Source organism: Microtus oregoni, unplaced genomic scaffold, assembly GCF_018167655.1.
Source record: "Microtus oregoni isolate MIOR12 unplaced genomic scaffold, Mior012 000072F_ref0000427, whole genome shotgun sequence".
In the NCBI taxonomy this organism is placed as follows: Eukaryota; Metazoa; Chordata; class Mammalia; order Rodentia; family Cricetidae; genus Microtus; species Microtus oregoni.
Genome location: NW_024543979.1, coordinates 981,228 through 1,004,783, shown reverse-complemented (window position 1 = coordinate 1,004,783; position 23,556 = coordinate 981,228). Strand labels below are relative to the sequence as shown.

The 23,556-nt window shown below is 45.8% G+C and overlaps 2 protein-coding genes across 4 annotated transcripts in view; one reads left to right on the top strand and one right to left on the bottom strand.

Annotated features, from left to right (window-relative positions):
* Window positions 1-1,746: 1,746 nt before the first annotated feature.
* LOC121440933 (protein SOGA3-like) lies at window positions 1,747-17,540 on the bottom strand. The gene is made up of 5 exons (XM_041641971.1): window positions 17,201-17,540; window positions 14,982-15,035; window positions 13,553-13,692; window positions 12,901-13,013; window positions 1,747-1,762 (listed from the first exon to the last, which is right to left on the bottom strand). The coding sequence occupies exons 1-5, from the start codon at window positions 17,538-17,540 to the stop codon at window positions 1,747-1,749; spliced, it is 663 nt and encodes a 220-aa protein (XP_041497905.1).
* LOC121441008 (transmembrane protein 150C) overlaps window positions 16,784-23,556 on the top strand; it is a 65,797-nt gene continuing 59,024 nt past the window's right edge. The window contains exon 1 of one of the 3 annotated variants that reach the window (XM_041642140.1): window positions 16,784-17,145. The gene's annotated coding sequence lies outside the window, so the exon portion shown is untranslated. Of the gene's footprint in view, window positions 17,318-23,556 lie in introns of all 3 variants that reach the window. The other 2 variants (XM_041642139.1, XM_041642138.1) reach the window with 2 other exon arrangements.

Sequence of the window (23,556 nt, the reverse complement as noted above, 5' to 3'; positions counted from 1 at the left end):
GTGTGTATACAGGGCAGAGCTGCACGGCAAACGTGGCAGTCAGGGTCTGAGACTGCAAGGCAGGGGTGGGGGGGAAGGGAACTGATTTTCAGGAACCTGTTTTTTAAAAGCAATCATCGATGTTTATTGTTATTTTTGTTGGGGGAAGACCTTAAGCGCACTTAGGATTCTTGGAGCATGGTGCCTACCTTCCCAGCCACCCTCCACAGGTCACTGTGGAGCCAGAAGAGGTGTGAGTATCTTTCAAGGACAAAGGAATGGGGAGGGGAAACAAACAGCTTGTGGCAGGTGCTAAAAATCAGGCTTTATGAGTCAGGAGGCAGCCTCAGCTTTTTGAGAGTCGAGGGTAGGGTTTGCAGCTAGCTCAGTAAGCAGCGACTGAGTGCCTGTCTTCAGTGTAAGGAGCTGGAGAAGGCGGAGACTCACTGGTGGGGGCAAAGCCAAGGCTCCCTCTTCACAGCCTGCTCTGAGCTTGGCCATCAGGCATCCTTTTTAAGGTTTGCTTTCCTCTTCCTGACTTGGTTCTCTGCATCTCGCTTCCACTTTCCCGCCTGCCACCACCCCAAAGCGGGCACAGGGACGTGGGTTGAGTGTGGAGTACTAGCAAGTTATAGAATATTATTAAGCTAGTACAAAAATATTTAACTTAACTCCCTTACCGAGACCTGTATTACTCATGATCCCAAAGACATTACACGAAAATAACTATTCAAGTACTCTAATTGGTTTGTAAAAGATCCCATTCAGTTCATGTGCTTTCTTAATTTCCCCAATCAATAGTTTATCTTTGCATAAATACAGCTTTAAGGGTTTAGACTCCACAATTTATTAGCATAGCCTTAGAGTCTATTGTTTAGACTTCTTCCTCGTTGCCAGGTAGCAGGCGGCCCATCTCACTGACACGATGGGCTCATGAGCCTGAACCCACCGCTGGGAGCATGCTCTCTTGGGCGGCAATCATCTCAAATTCATATCTGTGTCTCTGCCACCTTGCAACGGGCAATTCCCACTGGAGGAGGCATTTAAAACCTCATAGCAAGATGCCTATAAAATTTAAATAGGGCTGACCCTTCGAGGGAGGAAAGAGAAGACTGGAAACAGGGCGATGAGGTAAGTTCAGATGTGTGTCCATGTGGGGGGGGGGCACTAAGAGGAGAGCGAGCTTGGAAATGATCAGATTGTGCTGAACGGCTGGATTGTTTTTAGCTTTTTTTTGTCCTGATTTTGAGACAAGATTTCATGTAGCCATGGGGCCTTGAACTCACGTAGGTAAGGGTGGCCCTGAACTTCTGATTCTCCTTCCACCTCCTCCCCCAGTGATAAAATCACAGGTGTGTGCTGCCCTACCGGGCTTCCATGGAGCTGAGGATGAACCCAGCGTTTGGTGAGCATTAATTGAACACTCCGTTGACTGAGTCACACCCCAGACCACCCGCTAGATCATCATTTTGTAGCCTGTGGTAAGAATGAAGGTTTGGAGGACAATAAAGGATCATTTTCACACACAGTTTTAGAAATAAAATTCTCACAAAGGCCAAATGTGTACTCTTTATAATGACTTTTTTCTATAATAACCCAATTGTGTGTGTGTGTGTGTGTGTGTGTGTGTGTACTCACGTACACATATGTGTGTCTGTCTGATGCTGGGGCTAAACCCAGGACCTCACTCATGGTAGGTAAGTATGTTTCCAGTCAGCCATTCCCTCATCACATGACCTGACTTTAAATTTCAACAAAGAGAAGGATTTACTTATTTGCAAACCTAAAAAGCAGAAAAATCATGTGGGCTTCAGGTACAATGTCGCATAATTTGATCACAATTCAACCTTTATTCCTCTTTGATATCTTGGTTTTCTTCTTCCTCCATGTACAGGTGTCAGCTTCAACCTGTACACACACAGACACACACACAAACACACACACACTCACACACCATTTCCCAGGCAAACATGAACAAACACCTATTCACCATATAGATGGTACCAAAAACAGACCAAAGAAACTATTCCTTCCAAGTCCTGATTGACAAAGCAACGGCTTTATGGGTTCACTTTTAGGAATACCAGAAAAAGGTGAGTCCACAGAAACCACGCTACTGAGAAGTTTCACTTCGCCACGGATCCCCCCCTCCACCCCATATAATATAATCTACCCCTAGCAGTATAATATAATCAGCACCACCTCAGGAGACCACCCACAGCAAAGGCAGGATTCCAGCTGGGGTAGAAGGCAGAAGGGAGTCTGTGGCTGAAACTGTAGAAGAATCTGGTGACCTTTCCCCCACTCCAGCCAGAGGTTAGTAGGCCTGATTCTGTTAGGCTCACCCTCAGGTAACCACAGTGGCTCTGATTACATCATACCAGTAAGACAGCAGCTCTGAACTTTCTTTCTGAGACAAGTCTCCCACTATGTAGCCCATGCTGGCCTTGAACTCATGGTCCTCCCACCAAACATCCTAAATGCTGAAGATTCCATTCACAGTTACATATAGCTACCAACAAAATACAAGGGTATTTCATTGCTTCTCCAACCATTAACAAAAAGTCTAAAATTTCCCTTATTGAACTCATTTAAGTCTCATTGTGTCTCTCGTGACCAAAGTGACGTAACTAGAGAGAAGACTGAGCTACTGGTCGGGCAGCTGCAGCTGTGCCCGTGGCCAGCATCAGTCTACTCAAACTGCGTGACGGCTACAGTGGGCATGAGCTCTGAGGAGGCAGATGTCCACTGCAGAGAGCAGAATCAATGCTAAGGACACGGAAGGGATGTTATGAAAAAGGATACGTGGGACAACCCGCCTGCCTTTGTCAACACCAGCCAAACAGAACCATACGGTTGGAGAGAACCCAAACATGCGGCCCAGGTAAGTCGGCATTAAGACCGATGTTACCAGTTTGACAAGGAAAAGCAGTCTGAGGTGGCCGGGCGGATGCGCATCTATAATCTCAGCTGCTCAGGGGGCTGAGGCCGGAGGATCTGAGGCCAGTTTGGGCAAGGCACTGAGACTATTTATGCAGTTAAACGTGGGATATAATTATCAACCAAACCGTGAGGAGACCAGCAAGGCAGGCTGCTACCTTCACATCTGTTTTTACAATTAGGACTAGACCAGAGAATTAAAAGTTAAAAGTAAAGAAGAAAAGCATTCATGTGCACAGGATGAAAACATTAGGAAAAATTAATAATGTCTGAGTAGCTTTGGCTGAAAAGATACTTTTCCAGTAATCCTGGAAATGCAGATGATTTTTTTTTAAAAGAGAAATGCCTGACCTAAAATTCAAACTATCTTATGTTAAAAATCATCAAAAACCAAAGTGAGAATAGAAAAGATAAACTTAAATGTATTTTTAGATATATAGCAGAAAAGGAAGGTTATCCCCAGTCACCAGAAAAAGAGCAGAGAAATGGGAGAAGCATCATGTTGTCTATTTTTAAATCTTTAAAAATAATAAGAATCAAACCTGGGATGTGCAGAAACGAATATCTTTAAACATCACTACAATCTTTAGAAAGTTGCCTGGAAATATTAGTGAACGCTAAAACTGTACACCTCACATTTTGGAATCTTTTTCTTTTCTTTCTTTCTTTCTTTCTTTCTTTCTTTCTTCTTAACTAGACTGATTTTTGTAGTACAGGATGGTCGTGAACTTCTGACTCTCCCCCCTCCACCTCCCAATGCTGGGATTGTAGGTGTGCACCATGGCCAATTGTGGTACTGATGATAAAACACAGTGCAAGCTAGGCAAGCACCCTGCTAACTGAGCTATACCCCAGCCCCACATCTAGGAGTTTGTTTCAATGCTGAAAGCACACGTACTTGCGCTGGGCGGTGGTGGTGCACGCCTTTAATCCCAGCACTCAGGCGGCAAGAGGCAGGCAAATCTCTGTGAGTTTAAGGACAGCCTGGTCTACAAGAGCTAGTTCCAGGACAGGCTCCAAAGCTACAGAGAAACCCTGTCTCAAAAGGAAAAAAAAAAAGCACACGTACTTAAGTATATTTATCCTCTATGTTGTAAATTGTGGGAAGGAAAAGGAAACAATCTAAATGTTTTACCAATAGATTATGTTAAAATGAAGTGTGATACGTTCAAACTGGGTACTCTGTAAGGTTCTGAAACGGGACAGCTCAGCTTGTTTATTTGGAAGTGAGAGTCGTGTCCACTTTTGTTTGGTTTATGGAAAAGCCAACTACAAAAAAACACAGCTAATACTGTGGTCACTAGTAAAGGGCTGGTGCTTTCTATTAAGATCAAGAGAGAAGAAAAATGTTCACTCTGGTCCCGTCATTCAGTTTTATGTTCGATGTTCAAAGTAGAACAAGAAAAAGAAACCGACACATCCACACTGGAAAGGAGGACAGGAAACTGTAACTATCTGCGGAAGAAAATCCTAAGGAACACACACCACACACATTGAGTTCAGCCAAGTTTGGGTTACAAGGTCAGTGTGCAAAATAAACTGTCCTTCTCCTTGGAAACAAAAGACAAACTAAAATAAGAACTAAAAAAAAAATCATGTATAATAGTACCAAAAAAATGTAAAATATTTTGGAATAAATTCAGCAAAAGAAGAATCCATACTTTAGAAATGATAAACGTATTGTTGAAGTAAATTAAAGAAAACTTAATTAAGGGCTGGAGAGATTGCACAGTAGGTAAAGCACTGACTGCTCTCCCAGAAAACCCAGGTTTGATTCCCAGCACCCACATGGTGGCTCACGACTGTCTGCAACTCCAATTCCAGGGCACCCAATTCTCTTTTCTGGCCTCCAAAGGCACCAGGCACACATGTGGTGCACAAACATACATGCAGGTAAAACACCAGCCCACATAAAATAAATTCAAATTTTAAAAATATAAAACTTAAGTAAATGAGAAGGCATCACTTTTTCACGCATTTGAAGAATAGATAACAAGATGACAATATTCTCCCAATTGTTCTGCATATTCTATGCAACCCAAATAAAAATAGCAACTGGCTTTGCAGAAATGAACAAGTTAATCTAATTACTCACATGCAAATGAGAGTGCCTGAGAAGAACCAAAACTGCATCAAAAGTGGGGAATCGAGGTGGAGGCTGGCTGAGCCTGGAACAGCAGCACGGAGTAATTTGTCGTGAGCAAAAATGGATTGGCTTAGGCCTCTGAGAGCTGCAAAGTCCAAGACCAAAGGATTGGCATCTGAGAAGCCCTTTTCAGAACGCTGCAGCAACGGCACTAGTCCACTCTCGGGGTCAAACGGTTTGAAGCCTAATTATATCTATTGTGACCTACTTCCCAAGTGTGCAGCATACGGTCTTTGGGGGACACATTCGAACCAAAGCAGAAGACTCATACATCCTGATTTCAAACCCAGCCACAGTAATTAAGACAGTGTGGTACTGACACAAGGTAGACACATGGATCGATGGGCGAGAATTAAGAGGCCAGAAATAAACTCCTACATTTGCAGTCAATTGATTTTCAATAAGGGTGCGAAGAATGTTCAGTGGGAGGGAAATAGTGTTTTCAACAAATGACACTGGGCCAGCTGGATAGCTGCATGCTAAAGATGACGTTGGACTCCTTCCTCGAGCATAAAATAAGGCAAAGACTCAAATGTAGTAGCTTAAGCTATAAAAGTCTTGGAAGAAAATATAGCAGTATATTTTGTAACCTTGGGTTAGGCAAAGTCATCTTAAACATGACATCAAAAGCAGAAACAACAAACAAAAGTGGACCACAGGAACTTATAAAAATTAAAGATGCTGGTTTCATAGGATGCTGGGGCGAGGATAAAAAGACAGGTGATGGCACAGGAGGAAACATTTGCAAAGCTCATACCTAGTTAGCGCCCAGCACAAAGAACTGTCACGACTCAATATCTAATGGTCAAGCAACCCAATTTAAAAATAGGCCAAGATCAGGATAGCTCCCAAGAAGATATACAAATGGCCAATAACAACGTGAAAAGGTTTTCATAGTCATAACCATCGGGAAAGAAACATAAAACCACAAGGAGACAACATTTGAATTGTTAGGAGGGGGCTTTAATTTTTTTTTTAATTTATTTATTTATTAAAGATTTCTGTCTCTTCCCCGCCACCACCTCCCATTTCCCTCCCCCTCCCCCAATCAAGTCCCCCTCCCTCCTCAGCCCGAAGAGCAATCAGGGTTCCCAGCCCTGTGGAAAGTCCAAGGAACCTCCACCTCCATCCAGTTCTAGTAAGATGAGCATCCAAACTGCCTAGGCTCCTACAAAGCCAGTACGTGCAGTAGGATCAGAAACCCATTGCCATTGTTCTTGAGTTCTCAGTAGTCCTCATTGTCCGCTATGTTCAGCGAGTCCGGTTTTATCCCATGCGTTTTCAGACCCAGGCCAGCTGGCCTTGGTGAGTTCCCAATAGAACATCCCCACTGTCTCAGTGTGTGGGCGCACCCCTTGTGGTCCTGAGTTCCTTGCTCGTGCTCTCTCTCCTTCTGCTCCTGATTTGGACCTTGAGATTTCAGTCCTGTGCTCCAATGTGGGTCTCTGTCTCCTTTCATCGCCTGATGAAGGTTAATATTCATGAGGATGCCTATATATTTTTCTTTGGGTTCTCCTTATTTAGCTTCTCTAGGATCACTAACTATAGGCTCAATGTCCTTTGTTTATGGCTAGAAACCAAATATGAGTGAGTACATCCCATGCTCCTCTTTTTGGATCTGGCTTACCTCACTCAGGATAGTGTTTTCTATTTACATCCATTTGCATGCAGAATTCAAGAAGTCCTTGTTTTTTACTGCTGAGTAATACTCTAATATGTATATATTCCATACTTTCTTCATCCATTCTTCTATTGAAGGGCATCTAGGTTGTTTCCAGGTTCTGGCTATTACAAACAATGCTGCTATGAACATAGTTGAGCATATATTTTTGTTGTATGATAAGGCCTGTCTTGGGTATATTCCCAAGAGTGGTATTGCTGGGTCCAGGGGTAGGTTGATCCCGAATTTCCTGAGAAACCGCCACACTGCTTTCCAAAGTGGTTGCACAAGTTTGCATTCCCACCAGCAATGGATGAGTGTACCCCTTTCTCCACAACCTCTCCAGCAAAGGCTATCCTTGGTGTTTTTTATTTTAGCCATTCTGACAGGTGTAAGATGGTATCTTAAAGTTGTCTTGATTTGCATTTCCCTGATCACTAAGGAGGTTGAGCATGACCTTAAGTGTCTTTTGGCCATTTGAACTTCTTCTGTTGAGAATTCTCTGTTCAGCTCCGTGCCCCATTTTATAATTGGGTTGATTAGCCTTTTACGGTCTAGTTTCTTGAGATCTTTATATATTTTGGAGATCAGACCTTTGTCAGTTGCGGGGTTGGTGAAGATCTTCTCCCAGTCAGTGGGTTGCCTTTGTGTCTTAGCGACAGTGTCCTTTGCTTTACAGAAGCTTCTCAGTCTCAGGAGGTCCCATTTATTCAATGAGGTCCTTAATGCCTGTGCTACTGGGGTTATACGTAGGAAGTGGTCTCCTGTGCCCATGTGTTGTAGAGTACTTCCCACTTTCTCTTCTATCAGGTTCAGTGTGTTCAGACTGATATTGAGGTCTTTAATCCATTTGGACTTGAGTTTTGTGCATGGTGATAGATATGGATCTATTTTCATTCTTCTACAGGTTGACATCCAGTTTTGCCAGCACAATTTGTTGAAGATGCTCTCTTTTCTCCATTGTATACTTTTAGCTCCTTTATCGAAAAATCAGGTGTTCATAGGTTTGTGGGTTAATGTCAGGGTCTTCTATTCGATTCCATTGGTCGACTTCTCTGTTTTTATGCCAATACCAAGCTGTTTTCAATACTGTAGCTCTGTAGTAGAGTTTGAAGTCAGGGATGGTAATGCCTCCAGACAATCCTTTGTTGTATAAGATTGTTTTGGCTATCCTAGGTTTTTTGTTTTTCCATATAAAGTTGATTATTGTCTTCTCCAGATCTGTGAGGAATTTTGATGGGGATTGCATTGAATCTATAGATTGCTTTTGGTAGAATTGCCATTTTTACTATGTTGATCCTCCCAATCCAGGAGCAAGGGAGATCCTTCCATTTTCTGGTGTCCTCTTCAATTTCTTTCTTCAAAGACTTAAAGTTCTTGTCAAATAGATCTTTTACATCCTTGGTCAGAGTTACCCCAAGATATTTTATGCTATTTGTGGCTGTCGTGAAAGGTGATGCTTCTCTAACTTCCCTCTCTGTTTCCTTATCCTTAGTGTATAGGAAGGCCACTGATTTTTTGGAGTTGATCTTGTATCCTGGGGCTTTAATTTTTTGATAATTTTCTTATGTGTATGAACGTTTTGTTTGCATGTATGTCTGTGTACTATGTGTGTGGCTGGTGCCCAAGGAGGCCAGAAGAGGGCAGTGGATCCCCTGGAGTGATAGACAGTTGTGAGCTACCATGTGGATGTGCTAGGTCCCGAACCTGGGTCCTCTGGAAAAGCAGCTGGTGCTCTTAGCTATTGATCCATCTCTCCAGCTTGGATAGACTGTGTTTTTTTTTTAAATAGACAGTCACAAGTGTTAGTGAGGATGTGGAGAAATTAAAAATTCTCATAATTCCTAGTGCTATTGTAAGATGGTATAGCCATGTTGGAAAAGACATAGGCAGTTTCTCTGGAAATTAAATGTGGAATCACTGTAGAAACAGCATGTCCCTAAAAGAAATAAATACACCTACCCACAAAAGAACATGAACATTATTACGTACAATAGTATTATTCAACTCACCGAGAGATGGAAACAATCCAAGGAGTCATCAAAAGATGGCTGGGAATGTTGGGAAGATGACTCAGTAAGTAAATGCTTGCCACACAAATGTGAGGACCCAAGCTCAGATCACCAATACCCATGCAAAGCTTCAGGCGACCCCCAGAACAGCACAGGAGTGAAAGAACCAGTGAGACTTTTTCCTTCCTTTCTCTTCCCTTCTTTTTCTTTCTTAGGCAAAGGTGCACTGTATAGCCCAGTCCAGTCTCAAACTTGTGAAGCTCTGGAGTTAGTCTCCCAAACGTTAGGACTACAGAAGTGCACAACCAACAACCAAGCATAACTGGCCAGAGAGTTTGAAGAACAGAAAGGTGGGGTAGGAGGCCAGCAGCAGTCAGCAGGACCCAGTGCCTGCAAGGTCATTCCCTGGGGCTCTTCAAGGGAGTGTTTCACCAGAGGAGATGGAGTTCAGACTTCTAGCACTCAAAACCTGCACTTTTGAGAAATTTCCCATGCAGGAAAGGGGAGAGATGAAACAGGAGTGTGAGCCACACCGGAGGTATGGAAGGCAGTTTTAGAGCAGAGGAAATGGATTTGTAAGCTGAGGATGTAAGAATCTTGTCTTTGGATGAGGGAAGATTAAGAAATCATTAAGAGAGAAGTGGGAGAGGAGAGTAGCAAGTGGTAGGCTTGGATGTAAAGTCGGGGCCCTCATCTTCGAAAAGTGGAAAAGGGTAGAAAGAACCATAAGGAGGGAGGACTGCAGGGAAGAACAAGTTATTTGGGGTAGAGAGAAGGTGAGAATATTTTCAGTGAGCCTGCATCCAGAGCTGATATGTAAACTGCTTAGCAGCCAATGGCAGAAAGGAGAGCCCGCATCAGACTCCTGGCAGGATTCAGGAGTTGCTGGTGAGGCCTCAGGGCAGATAGAGATGGAGTACTTGGGTAGCAGGACACAGAGTAAGAAAATGAAACCCTACCACTGAAATGTCTCCTGGCTAGAACTTTGAAAAAGTCTGAATAAGAATTCGTTAAATTCCTCAAAAGCAGCCATTTATGATGAAAAGAATACCACACCATAAACTTCTTCATCTTTAGCTCTCTGCTTTAGAGTGGTTTTTAAAAAAGCAAGTCAATAATGAATGCCTTACATAAATGAAACACATGAAGCTAAAAGGTCCAAAGAAAGCATTGATTGAAATGAAAACCCTTCACACTTTCTTGGCATGTGTTCTTTGCAGCAGCAGCGGACTCTTAGCAAACAGGGCCTATGGAGCTACAGTGAACTTCACAGCCTGGAATCCATTCTTTGGCTGAGGCTCTCCCTAGGAACGCCAGCCGTCAATGCTGTGCAACCCAGCCTCTCCCACCGGAGCAGAGCAGCAAGAGCAATGAGCACTCAGGGGACTATGGGACAGTGTGTGGGGATTCCCAGGTGATGCCTGGCATACAATGTGGAGACTGTCACCATGGCAATCACATCAGCCCTAGTCACATGTCTGCCTCTGCAGGAAGACACTGCTGTCCTTGTCAGAACCCCATTTTTGGAAACACTGAGAGAACTATACCAGTGTGAGAGCCGAGTCTGACAGAGTAGGGCCTGAAATATCGGCCCTTGATGTATGGTTTTCTGTAGCCTTCTTTGAAATATAATTTTCTGACTGATGGAGACCTTGACAATCATCGAATCTGGGCCCATTAGAGATGAAGAGACCTCTGTGGACCAGTATTTATTAGACAGTAAAACTTACATTTAGGAATCCGGTTCTTTTCATCCAAAATCCTTACAACATTTGTGTTGGAAATCCTAAATTATCATTATACAGCCACCAAAAGGGATTTCATGATGCATATCACTTCCTTAGGATTCAGGTAAAGACCCAGGGGCGAACTTAGAGGCTCACAGTCTGATATGGAATGCCTTAAGCCTGGTGCACTTAGCCAGCCACATGGATACACTCATTAACCGTCAAATTCTTTCCCACTGACCCTGTTCAGAGCTGGCCTGTAAACTCTTTCCTATCTCCTGATTAGTGAAAGCATTAGGGCCTCTTCTTTTGGGGGCCACTCTCAAGAACTAAATGAGTCTGTGGTTACATTAGTCAAAAATGCAGACATCTCAGTAATTAATATATCTGGTACAGGCTAATAACAAAAATCCCCTCCAGTGGGAAAGGGGGTAATGTAGGCACTTCTCCCCTTCCTAAGCTGGCCAGCTCCCCCAGGAAGAAGTGGAAGAAGAAAGCTAAGGAAATGGAATGGTTTCCGAGGGCTTGCAGGTAGGATGCTTTTGCCCATAGCCACGCTTCCACACTCTCCTGTTATTTTCACAGGCTTGTCAAAACTTGGCTTCTCGCCAGTGCCAATTGGGTGGGTGCTGACCATCCAGTTCTTCCTTTAGTACAGGAAGATCACGTTACCCTCCCACTGATGGCTTCCAGTTCTGGACCTGCAGAAATGAATCCCTTGCCTCGTTCTGCTGAGGTTGCTTGCTCTTTCTAGGCGGTCACTGAGTGGGATCACAGTCCCACCCCCTGGTGCTCTCTCAGGCTTGACATCTGTGGACTACATTGCTGTTCCTCCCATTCATAGGCAGGCTTTTATTTTTTTGGTCAGTTTTGGTTTCTCAAACCTGAGCCACACCTCAGTCTGGCAGTCTGTGGCGCTCCTTAGAATATAAGGGACACTCACTTGGCTGTGTGAGAAGTCTCACCCACCAGAGAGAAACACTGTCTTGGCTTCCCTACTGTGGTTGCGAAGGAGCCTTGGAACCATGTCTACAGAAACCCTCCCTAATGCTCAACCGCCCTGCCAGCATCTATACGTAAGGTAATCGGAATCCTGCCTGGTGAAGGATAGCACACTGTGTGGTTAGAGTGTTGACAACTATTATCAGCGAAGGAGCCTCGCAGAGTGAGAGGAAAATGATGCCTTCTGCTTGGCGTCCTCTCCAAGAGCATCCCACCCTCCTCCTAGCACAACCTCAGTTTCCTTTTCTTCCTTTTTCCTTTTCCTTTCTTTCTTCTTTCTCTTCTTCTTCTTCCTCCTCCTCCTCCTTCTGTTGTCGTTTCGTTGGTTGCTGTTGGTGGGACAGGGTCATTTTTCAAGACCGAGAACCTAAGTTATCTTAAATAGTCCAGGCTAGCCTCACAGTGTGGGCAATCCTCCTGCCTCAGCTTCCCAGGTGCTAGGATTACAGGTGTGTGTCATTATTTCCAGCTAAGGTTTTCTTTAACAAGCAGATCAAATGGCATTCCCAGGAACTTTGTGCAGTAGCTGAGTTCCCAGCTGCCGGAGAAGAGCTGACAGTTTTGTTATGCAGGGGTTTTTATCATAATGGAATTCATTGCAATTTCACCAACAGCCTGAATTTCCAGAGTCTCTCGGAGACTTTATGAGCTGTGCGAGTCTGATGTTTCCGATAAATAAGGGGAGTGATTTGAATCGTAAACAACAACAAACCGGCTGCCCTGGAGAAAGAAAATACACAAGAATATAGAGTTCCTTTGTAGTTCTAAGTGTTCTGCCATGACTTCTGCTAGGAACCACTTACATCAGAAAATCCAGTGCCCCTACTCAGTTGCGTGAACTGCTGTGCAAGTCGCCAGAGGTCAGACAGCGGGCCTCTAGAGCAAGATGGTGCCAAAATCACAATGTCTTGTCATGGTCCTGCAGAATAATGTCCCTGAATACTGATCCCCATTGTCCCGATAAAGTCTGTGGTGAGCATGCACCAGCAAACAGGCCTAAAGTCTCTTTCCCGCCACACTTGATCTCTAACTCTGTGCTCGGCCTTTTCCTCACAGCATGAAGTGGTTTAGAATCCCACCAATAGGTCACTTGAAGGTACAAGATGAATCTTACAAGAATTAAAAGATAATCGGCTCTCAGAAGCTAGCTATTTATTTATTTATCTTTGAGATAAACTCTTACGATGGAGCCCAGGTTAGCCTTGAACTTGCAATCCTCCTGTGTTCACCTTATGAATGCTGCTATTAAGTTGTGGGCTACCATGCTCTGACTTAGCCATATATGGATTTAATGTCTAAGACCATACCAAGTGCATAACAGATAACAGACTTTTAATGGGTGGGATATCAATTAAAGGAATAGAAAAGCACAGACAAGCTGTAATTTGTCTCCAGCTCTCTTGAACTGTAGAACCTAGAACAGAAGTAAGGCACGTGAGTATAGAATCTGCTTTTAGTGCCGAGCTCTTCTCTGTATCCAGCATTTTAACATGTCGCTCCAGACTGTCACTGCCAGGACCGGGATTCCCTTCACTCTGTGCCTTGATCTGTAAGGACAGTTTGGAGATGAAGGCGGCAGTGGTGAAGACTACTGATAACTGGCCCTGAGCCTACTATCTTCCCAGACTCAAGTTGGCTTCTAAAGTAAAAGTGGGCAGGGCCCTAAGTGAAATCAAAAGTAAACATGGGCCCAGCTTTGTCAACTCTTCTACCAAGGAAGGAACTTTACCCTTCTACCAAGAACCAAGGAAGGAACTTTCACAGATTGGAGGCTTCCTCGTTTCCAAAAAAGGCTGTGCCCCTCACAGTCATGTCAAAAACTACATCTGGTTCTTCATCAGAAACATCCTGGGGCTGGAGAGGTGGCTCCGCGGTTAGGAGCACTTGCAGACCTTGTGGAGGGCAGGTGATCGCCTCTCAACACCCACATAATGGCTCACCATCATCCACGTCTCCACTTCTGGGGGATCCAACACCCTCTTCTGACTTTCTTGAGCACCAGGCATTAATGTGGTATACAGGCATGCATACAGGCGAAATACTCATACACATACAATAAAAGAAATAAATCGAAAGAGACAATCACCTGTGTCTTATCCGGTCCTGGTGGCACACATTTATGACATGTGCTTATGATCCCAGATATTGGGAAAGCTGAGGCAAGCGGACTGCAAGCTGTGGCCTGCAAAACCCAGGGTGTGCCCCTGGGAGAGTGATTTCCTACTCCTGGAGGGAGACGGAAGTTCATAGTCAGAAGGTAAACAACATTTACAGCAGAGAAAGCCTTAACTGGATTCACAAGCTGGAGGGACAGGGAAGTTCACAAGAGGCCGAAAGTAAACTCAATTTACAACTGTGAGAAAGCAGTAACAAGAGTCACAGGCCCCGCCCCCAAGGAATAACAATGTAATAACCAGAAAGAGCAATGGCTGGGAAGGGGGAACCCACTCTCTGTCCAGGGAGTCGCTGCAGACTTCCTTCTCTGCCTACTTCTTGTCTCCTGACTAATAAGAATGAGAAAGCAAAAGGAGTGAGCGGAACAAGGGTTTTTTAAGCCAAAGAGAAAAAGAAAGCTGTAGATGGGTCACAATGCCGCAGCAGGAGACTGGAAAATGTCCACCACCAAAACCAGGAACTCCGTGGCAGCGTGAGAAGGAGGAAAACAATTATATCCTCTTCCATAACCCCTGTCCATTGCCCACATTTCCTCCTTGGTGGTGGATAAAGGCATAAAATATATTCAATAATGAAAATGTAAGTTTTAATGTGAACCTATACAGCCTTTATTTTGAATGCCTATCCTGATCTATATAAGTTTATTAAGATGTATAGAGTTTGTATTTGGTTAATTTTGATGTGGTCTTTTTGTTTATTTGAAAGTTTTTATTTTTTTAATAATGTTCATTTAAAAAAAGAAAGTGCTTGCCATCAAAGAGGCTGGGTCTAGAGCCTTTTAGTAGGTTTAGGAAGGCCCTGACTGGTTAGCTGTATGTATGAAAAATAAGTGTAAGGCAGAAACCAATCAGAGGGAAGCCCAGAAAACTGAGAAGGGTTCTCAGTTTAGCCCTCATCTCAGTCCCCTCCTCACTTTGAGAATATTTCATGGCTGTGGAGGTAACGTGACGAAGATGGGGTATAACTGGAGGTTTTCATGTTTTGCTTCTGGTCACTGGTTCCCATTGCAGCCTGGGGTCTCCTACTGCAATCAAAATGCAGTGTCTGTGTTGACCACGCTGGAATGGATCTTTTGGTGACGCAACTGCCTTTGAGTAGTTCTTGCCCCTGTAAGCAATTCCTCACCCAAGCTCTGTAAGTAACCCGAAGAAAAACTCAGTTTTACCAAACCCAACTTAGAATCCTTGCTTCAGCTGGTTAGTGAACTGTTTTTTGCCCCTATCAGCCACACAACAGGACTGGTAGTTACTTTTCACCTTGTTGCAACAAAATAGGAGACAAAGTAGCTTAAGGAAGAGAAGGTTGACTGTGTTTCAGGGTTCCAGGGTAGAGCGGATCACCTGAGGAGTTGTGACAGCAGGAGCAGGAGCTTGAGCTAGACAGCTTCATTGCATCTGTGGTTGGGAAATAGAAGGGGATAAATGATAGTGCCCAGCTCACTCTTTCTCCTTCTATTCGGTTCAGGACTCCAGCCCATGGAATGGAGCCATGTTCCGTCAATCAACTTAATCCAGAGACTTCCTACAGACATATCTGGAGAATAAGCTAGTCTAGGAAATCTCTCACAGGCATGCCCAGAGGTTGGTCTCATAGGTAACTCTAGATTCTTTGGGATTGACAAGCAATAGTAACCACGACACAAACCCTCTCCAAAGACAAAAACAAAGCTGGCCAGAATCCTACCACTCAGGAGGTGGAGGCAGGAGTTCAAGGCCAGCCTTACTACATAAGACAGTGAGTCCTAGCCCAGTCTAGGTTGTGTGAGACTTTGTCTCAAACACCACACACACTCAAACACCACACACACACACACACACACACACACACACACGCAGAAGAATAAATTAAAGGAACTGGAGAGAAGTCTTAGTAGTTAAGAGTATGTGCTGCTCTAGTAGAGAACCCAAGTTCAGTCCCGGCACCCACATTGGGTGGTTCACAACCATCCATAACTCTAGTTCCCAGAGTTTGGCCGGACGCCTGTGGGCTCCAAAGGCAGCTGCCCTCAAGTGCACACACCCGAACAGCAGCACTCTAGTATACACAAAACCAAACCGTTTTTAGAAGATGAGTGGGAAGAAGTCTAGCCAGAGTCCTTGTCCAGTCGACTTAGGAAGGAGAGAGGCAGAAGCACCTGAAACCTCAGTGCTTGGGAGACTGAGGAGGGAGAAAACCTCAAGGATGCTAAAAACCTGCTCTCCAGGGCCACCTTGCTCTTCTCCTCTCTCGTCTTGGTCAGGCAGTCATAAAAATGTACCCATCAGCATTTGAATAACGTTCCCCACCCCAACCCACCATGGTCATGACCCCCAGCAGCAACATGAATCAATGATTTTTTTATGCATATCCTATATACTCGTGATCAAAATGCAGTCTTAATGGCCTTCTGCAGAAGGGCCCTCTGGTGTCAACATGCCAGCCTGGGCAACACAGGCTACCTCTGTCTCAAACAAACAAGGGGACAGGGAGTAGGGGTAGAATTTTCAGAGCTGGGGTTCATGGTGGGCCTCAGGCAATTCTTAACTTTGGGGGACTCACAGGAGTCTGAAGAAACCACAGACAAGTCTTCAGAAAAACTCCAGCACCGTTGACTCTACGCCAGAATTAACTTTTGCTTTGCTGCCTTAATTGACGAAATAATAGCCCCATTTCTTAATGTATGCTAAACAGAAAGTCATGCATAAGTCCTCAAAAACCTAACAGCCCAGCGTCAGAACAAAAACGGTGACCAGAAATCAACACGTATGTGGATAACTATAAGCCAGTGGTGGAGAATTTGAACAGGTTGAATTGGGGAGAGACCTTACAAATTTGTACTCTGAGGCAATGGCTTTAAATAGATGGGTGTGGCAAGTTGACCTAGGGGACCCTACCATACATAGCAGGCCGGTAAAGTAAGTTAGCTATGAATCTGAGATTAAAATGGCACTGGGCTATGGTGCTTAGGGGTCAGTGAGAGTGAGACCGCAGAAGTTGGGGTTTGGGTGGGGGCTGCCACAAAAATGCTGATGAATACAGTTTTATGACACTAGGCCAGGACACAAGGGATTTAGATGAGTGAGCTGGCTGTAGGAGCGCGGCCTTGAAGTCCTCCGTTCATTGTCAGGGTCAGAAGTTGGCCCTGTGTCCCTTCAGTAAGACGAAAGAAAAGCCACGGGAGGGCAGCGGGTGACAGAGAACTACCCAGGGCTGGCGGGCCTGAAAATGAATCCTAGCTGCTGTGTGCAAAGCCCTAGGTGTGTGGACAGAAAGGAGCCAGCAGGAAGGTTACAACAGGTCAGGAATAAATAACCAGCAGGCGGAGGATCCCGGATTCCGTTCTGCCTTTTGTTGGGTGAGGAGCGCCAGGCAAACGCGTCTACCTAGGCTTTGGAAGGAAGCTGTTGGACCGTCCACCCCGGCCGCGGCCCCGGATGACTGGAGGCACCCGGGGACTGGGGGAGGTAGAAGCCGGGGCCGCGGGGCTCCGCCGTCCACCCGAGGCCCCGCAGCGGGGACCCCGGAGTAAGTCGGGGACCGGCCGCGCTGCGGCGGGAGGGGGCGGGCGGGCAGATCCCACCTCTTCCTGAAGGAAGCGCCCTCCCCGCCGCGACTGCCGCCGCTGCCACCACCGCGCCACCGCCGCCGCCGCCGCCGCCGCAGGTCACGGCCCGCGAGCCGCTGCCGCCCGGAGCAGGTAGGCGCGGCGTCCTCCTCCGTCCCTCAGCCCCGCTGCCCGGCTCGTTCGGCTCCGGGTCCCCGCGGAGACACCACCCGGGCGGTGGCACTGCCTCCCCAGCCCCCGAGCGTGTGCTCCCGAGCCCGAGGCAGGCGGTGCGGCTCCGCGGCTCGCCCGTCCCGCTCCCCGCCGCCGCAGTGCCGCCCGCGGCCCCCACCCGGCCCGGTGACAGGTGTCCCATCTCCGCGGCCGCTCCCGGGTGGGGACCGGGAGAAAGCGGCAGAGCTGAGCCGACCCCGGGCGCTAACTTGCGGTGCCCCGCTGGGAGCGCGTTCCTGGGAAGAATCGGGGATTTGGGACTGAGTGTGGGCAGGGGTGCCGGTCGCCGGGCACTAGGCAGCTCTGGTTGTCCGTGGTCATAATAATTTTAAAAAGTCGTCAGCCTCGGGTTATGGAGAGAGCCTTCACTGAGAGAATGGTTTTCCCCTCCTGAAATGAATCAAGGGAGAATGAGGGGTTTCCCAGTTGAAACCCATGTGCCTTCGCCCCCCCTACCCCACCCCGTTCATCCCTCTCCATTCACCCCTACCCTCGTGACACTTTATTATACCCTAAGCACTTTGCTGGTCTTTCGGTTGCGGTTATTATGGCCAAGTCTTTCAGGGCTGGGCCAGGGTTCTGATTGCCAGTGTGAGAACACAGCCCAGGTGGAAAGGAAGCCAGCCGATCTCCCTGGGCGATCTCACGCCGACCTCCTGTATGTGTGGTCCTGTTAAGGAACCGAAATACACTGGCATATTGAAAAAGCAGGGCAGAATAAAGCAGTTCTTAGATCTATTACAGTAACACAGCCGAAAGGGCAATATTAGTTTCTGCTTCTCCAGTTCTCTGCTTGAATCGAAGACAGATTTTAATAATGCAGGACTGTAGCTCCATTCTGGGCTGCAGTTAATAAAAAGGGAGGCGAATGTGAATGTATAAAGCCATGGTTGCAGTAATAAGCTGACCCACTTAACGTTTCCCATGTTGAGGGTGAACCGTTAGGCACATACATGTAATAAATGCAGAGTGAGTAATTTTACAGTCTCAACTTTAATGCACCAGATACCTAACTTTTTCTTACATGTGTCCCAGAAAGGATCTTACTTCTAACATTAACTGTAGCTGTCTCTCCGTCCCTTCATGCATGTGTCTCGCTCTGTCTCTGTCTCTCTGTGTCTGTCTGTCTGTCTGTCTCTAGCTTCTTCCCTCCCCCCATCTATCTTTCTCTGTCTCTTGTTTCTCTGTGTCTGTCTGTCTTTATCTCCTTCCCTGCCCCCCCCCTCATCTATCTTTCTCTCTCTGTCTCTGTCTCCTCCCACACATACAAGGTCTCTCTTATGTAGCGTTGGATTCCTGAAACTTACTCTGTAGACCAGGCTGGCCTCAAACTCACAGAGATCCACCTGCCTCTGCCTCCTAAATACTGGGATTAAAGGCGTGCCCCGCCACACCTAGCAGCTGCCGTCTCTGAATGAACTAGAAGTGTGAATTTAATCTTCACGGCATGAGCATGGGGATCTTAATGATTTGTCCTTGATGTATAAATTGCTTAAATGTTTTGCAAGCCTCCCAAGTTGGAAGCTCAGAAACTGAACATAGTAAATTGACATTGAGCAAACTTAAACTATTTGAAAAATGCATGTTTATAGTCTGCAGTTAGCTGAATGACACTTCTTTGGCTTGTCTAAATTTGCATTATAATATCTTGATAGCAGTTGCTTAATCCATGTGTTTCTCATCGACGCTTTGTGAGGAGGGCGGTTTGTTTTGCAGGGTCATCGTTTTTCATGAACATGATGATGCTTCCTGCTGGTCTCTGCTCCGGCCTGCTGGCAGGACTGTGTTCACCTGTGTTGCTTTGTGACTGCCAAACTCTTTCCTTGTGGCCAGTACCTCTGTAGTCCAGTGGCCAGTCTGGAGCCCTGAGAGAGGGAATGCATGTCGCTGTAATCTGGCCCTTTGGGATCGTTTCAGTGGCCAATTATGCAGAACAATACTGAGAAGATGATGCACTACCTGGTTGGCAGTCTTCCTCTTCCTAAAAAGAACCTGTGACGTTGGCCTCAGGACTTAGTAGGAGTGAGGCTCTAGTCAGGCCCACGTGACTATCATTATCATACTGTTGTGTGGTCTTGGGTAGGAGTGTGGTGTGCACATGTGCATACGTGTGTGTGTGTGTGTGTGTGTGTGTGTAGGCTAGCGGTCAATGTTGCATGTCTTTCCTTAATCTCGCCACGGTTGTTTTTTGAGATAGTTTCTCACCAAACTTGAAACTCCTTGATTGTACCAGGTTGTCTGGACCAATGAGCTTCAGAAGTCTACTACCTCCCTTTCTGTCAGCCTGGCTTGGGTTGTAGGTACCAAGCACCATGCTCAGCCTTTTTCATGAGCACTAGAGCATTCAAACCCAGGTCCCATGGCTTGCCCGCCAAACACTTTATAGGCTGAGCCGTCTCCCCAGCCCAAAGTGGAAATACTCAACACAGAGAGTTCAGATGGGACAATAGGAACGATATGAGATGATGGGAAATTCTGGGTGTTCCCTGGGTCATGCCAGCTCTAGTAGATTAGGCAAGGTTTGGAGCTCTCCTACTGGGTTAGAAATGAACAGTTTCCTTTTTATATATAACCCTGTCGAGATCAGTACTACCCAGTATAACTTTCCACACGGATGGGAATATTCTATAAGTCTGTCTTATAACCACAATTCATGTGTGGCTGTTGAAACGTGGCCAGTACAATTGTGGAACAGATTTTAAATTTTATTTAAGTTTAATTAATTTAAATTGCCACATAGGCATAGTGGCTACCATATTAGGTAGTGCAACTCTGAATTCCCACCACTCATTTCTGATAGAGATACATTTTGATGACAATTATCCCTTAATTAGGGAGAAGTAGAAATTTGCATTATACTGCCAGGAATTAAGATTTAACTTGGGAATCCTGCCTTATGAAAAAGCACTTGGATTTGTGCTGGCGTTCATTCCTACTCTAAAAACAGTTGGCTTTTTAAATTCCTGTCTCTGACTGTTACAAAAATAAGCATCACTCCTGGGTGTTGGCACCGTGTTTGGGTGGGTGCTCACATAGGAGCATTTGAGTGGGTGCTCACTCAGGAGCACGTGGGCGGGTGCTCACACAGGAGGAGCACGTGGGCGGGTGCTCACACAGGAGGAGCACGTGGGCGGGTGCTCACACAGGAGGAGCACGTGGGTGGGTGCTCACACAGGAGCACGTGGGTGGGTACTCACACAGGAGCACGTGGGTGGGTGCTCACGCAGAAGCATCATTTGCTCTTGTGCACACTGTGGATCTCATTCATTCTCGGTGTTGGTTTCTGCACTTGATAAGTTTAAAGCCGAGGGGAAGAGGTATAGAGAAAGGAGGGCAACCGCCTGACTGTTCCTCTCCTCTCATCCCTGAGAAAAGCGACAAACAGCTTACTCCGGGGACAATTGAAGGCTGAAGTCTTCATGTGACAGCCCTTCATATCTGGCTTCTTTCTCTGGGACTTCAATCTAGACACCTCTCCCCCGCCCTTGCTCCACACCGCCTGTGGGGTTTACCAAATCCACTTAAAATACTGCCTACTATCATCTTTAGTAAAGTGGGATTTGATTCAGCTTCTACTGGATGGCTACCGTTTTTAAACTAATTCTCTTTGATTAAAACTGTTATTTTGGTGGTGGAGAAAGCACACTTTATAATGAGATGATTTCACAAGACCTTGCCTCTCACATTTCTTGAATGAGTAACCCTCACCCAGAGGCCTACGAGCCCCTCTGCAGGGGAGAGCTGAGAGTCATCGGGGTCCCAGTCACTGAGGGAGGGACAATCTTTCAGTCAGTTATTTAGGAATTGTTGAATGTGTTGGGATTTATTAGAATTAGGTTAAAATAGCCCTAAGGTATTTTTGACTTGAAGATATTATCAGTCTAGAAGGACACTGGCCATCCCACAAGGTGATGGGGATGCTCAGATAAATTTAATGAATGCTTCATATAGTTCCAATACCATGCCAAAGTCTCTGAAATAAAGTAGCATGTCTTTTTAGCTTTTTTAAAAAAACTTTGTTAGTGTTTTCATACACCATAGTATTTTCAAACTGCTTATCTTGGGTCTTAAAATCAATTTCTAGATGTGAATCAGCATTTCCCTTCTGAAACAGAACCAGAAAGATGCCTGTACATTCCTCTATGGGACCTTCTGTTTCCTCCATGTATAACCATGGCCAGGCCACAAGGAAGCAGGCAGATGTGGCTTGAGCCCTGGAGAAATGGACCTCTGGATTTAAACCTTCACTGCACAGCCCAGTTCGTCTCTTCAACATGATTTAGGCATGTTCATTATCTGCAGTCGTGTGTGTGTGTGTGTGTGTGTGTGTGTGTGTGTGTGTGTGTGTGCTGGCTCAGATGCAAAGTCCCGCTTGTGAAATTCATCTTGTGACCCCTCTTTGAGAAGACACATGTGGTCCCCAGCAATAACCAGTGCTTACCAAGCACTCCATGCTGCATGCCCTACATAAGTTATCCTGTTTTCCTTTGATGAGGGAATTCTGTTCCCCACACTACCTACGTTTCATTTGGCAGTGAAGCAATCAGTCTGGAGACAGACAGTCCATGGGTTCAGTCACCCTACGCCCCGTATGTGATAGCGTCACATACATAGACGGGACATCTGCAGACCTGTGACGCTCAGGCGCTGTGTATCATGGCACTCGTGCAAATATAGTGATTTTTCTGCATGAGACTGCGCGTGATGGGGAGAGGGAAATCACTACAGTTCTAGGGTGAAGAGCCCTCACTACTGCCAGCCAGTGGTCTCGGAAGGTTAATGCCCTTCAAGAGGAGAGGCGGCCTGGTGCCTACAAAATCTGAGCATCCTGGAGACTGACAACCTATTACATCTCCAGCAGTGTGTTCTTCCTGCCTGCATCCCTTAACTTCTGCATTCTTGTTTGCAACAAGCAAATGACAAGTACTCTAAGGAAACAGGTCCATCTCCTAAGTCCCCCGCTGTGCAAAATCACCAACATTTTCTTTTCAAAAGTACTTCTTTCCTGTGAGGGCCTCTTGGCGTAGTCCTCAGACAGTAAATGGAAAACAGCTGGGCGGCTAAGTCAGTTGTGCAGACTTACCTGGTGCTGGAGAGGTCCTGGATCTGACCCCAAGCCCCACAACTGGAAAAAGAATGTTTAATATAAATAAGAACATAAATGAAAATCAGTGTCTTCGGAGGCCTTCAGACTGAGGCTGGAAATCTTTCCCCCCTGCTCCACTGTCATCTAGAAGCAGATTCCAGGTTTCCTTTTGAACAGGGCTAAACACAAGTGACCAGAGACCGTGCTGGGTAGAACAGGAGAACCCACAGCTCACCAACAAGCTTAGTTTCCCTCTGTTGAAAGTCCAGAGGCTGTGGCGAACACGCTAAAAAATCTGTAAATGACTCACTTTGTTCAAGGCCACAGAATTGTCTGCTTCTCTGAACGGAGGCATCGACTGTGCCTGTGGAACCGAGCTTGACGAACTGTCTTTGAGAAAACACTGCAAGTCGTGTAGACAACGCCTGAGAAGTAATCGTTCTTAACTGCGGCAGTAGAGGAAATCAGCCTGCAGTTGAAATGGCATCATCTCACCCTGAAACATTCGTAGTGAATGACTATGATAACTAACGTAAATGCAAGCATCTCCAAACAGAGCTTAGGAACACAGCTACCGTTCATCCAACGTTTGGGGGCAAGAGGCTGAGCCATTTCCCCAACCCCTCATTGAATATTATTTTTTAAAACCCATTTTGTGTGTTTTTTCGGGTATAGTATCATGTAGCCCAGGCTTGTTTTGAGATATATGTCTATATCTCTTCTCCCACACATGAGATGGAGACTTCAGTTTCCCTCCCCTCCACTCCTCCCAGTTCCACGCACACCCTTCTCCCTCAGATTCCCTCGTCCTCTGTTTCCCTTGATCTCTTTATACGTTAACATCAGGAGATGACCCAAAATCCCAGATCCTCTTCCCATAGGTTGAGATTAAGGCATGTGACAAAATTAAATGTTCTGATTAGGTTTATTCTGTTCTTTCACATTTGTGATGATTCGGCTGACAAGGAAATGTTTTAAATGGCATTAGCTGGGAGTTTTAAGACATGTTAAAAAGTGGCTTCTTAAAATAGCTAAAATGGGTGTTGCAATGCTGGAAATCTACACTAGTTGG

Bases quoted from the DNA above. Each gene is read 5' to 3' on its own strand.
- LOC121440933 (XM_041641971.1), bottom strand. From the start codon at position 17,540: ATGGGACACCTGTCACCGGGCCGGGTGGGGGCCGCGGGCGGCACTGCG. The intron at 13,693-14,981 runs GTGATCCGCTCT...GTCTCCCTCCAG, and splicing joins CTGCTGTCACAACTCCTCAG to GAGTAGGAAATCACTCTCCC. The intron at 13,014-13,552 runs GTGATTGTCTCT...CTGTCCTTACAG, and splicing joins CAGGACCGGATAAGACACAG to ATCAAGGCACAGAGTGAAGG.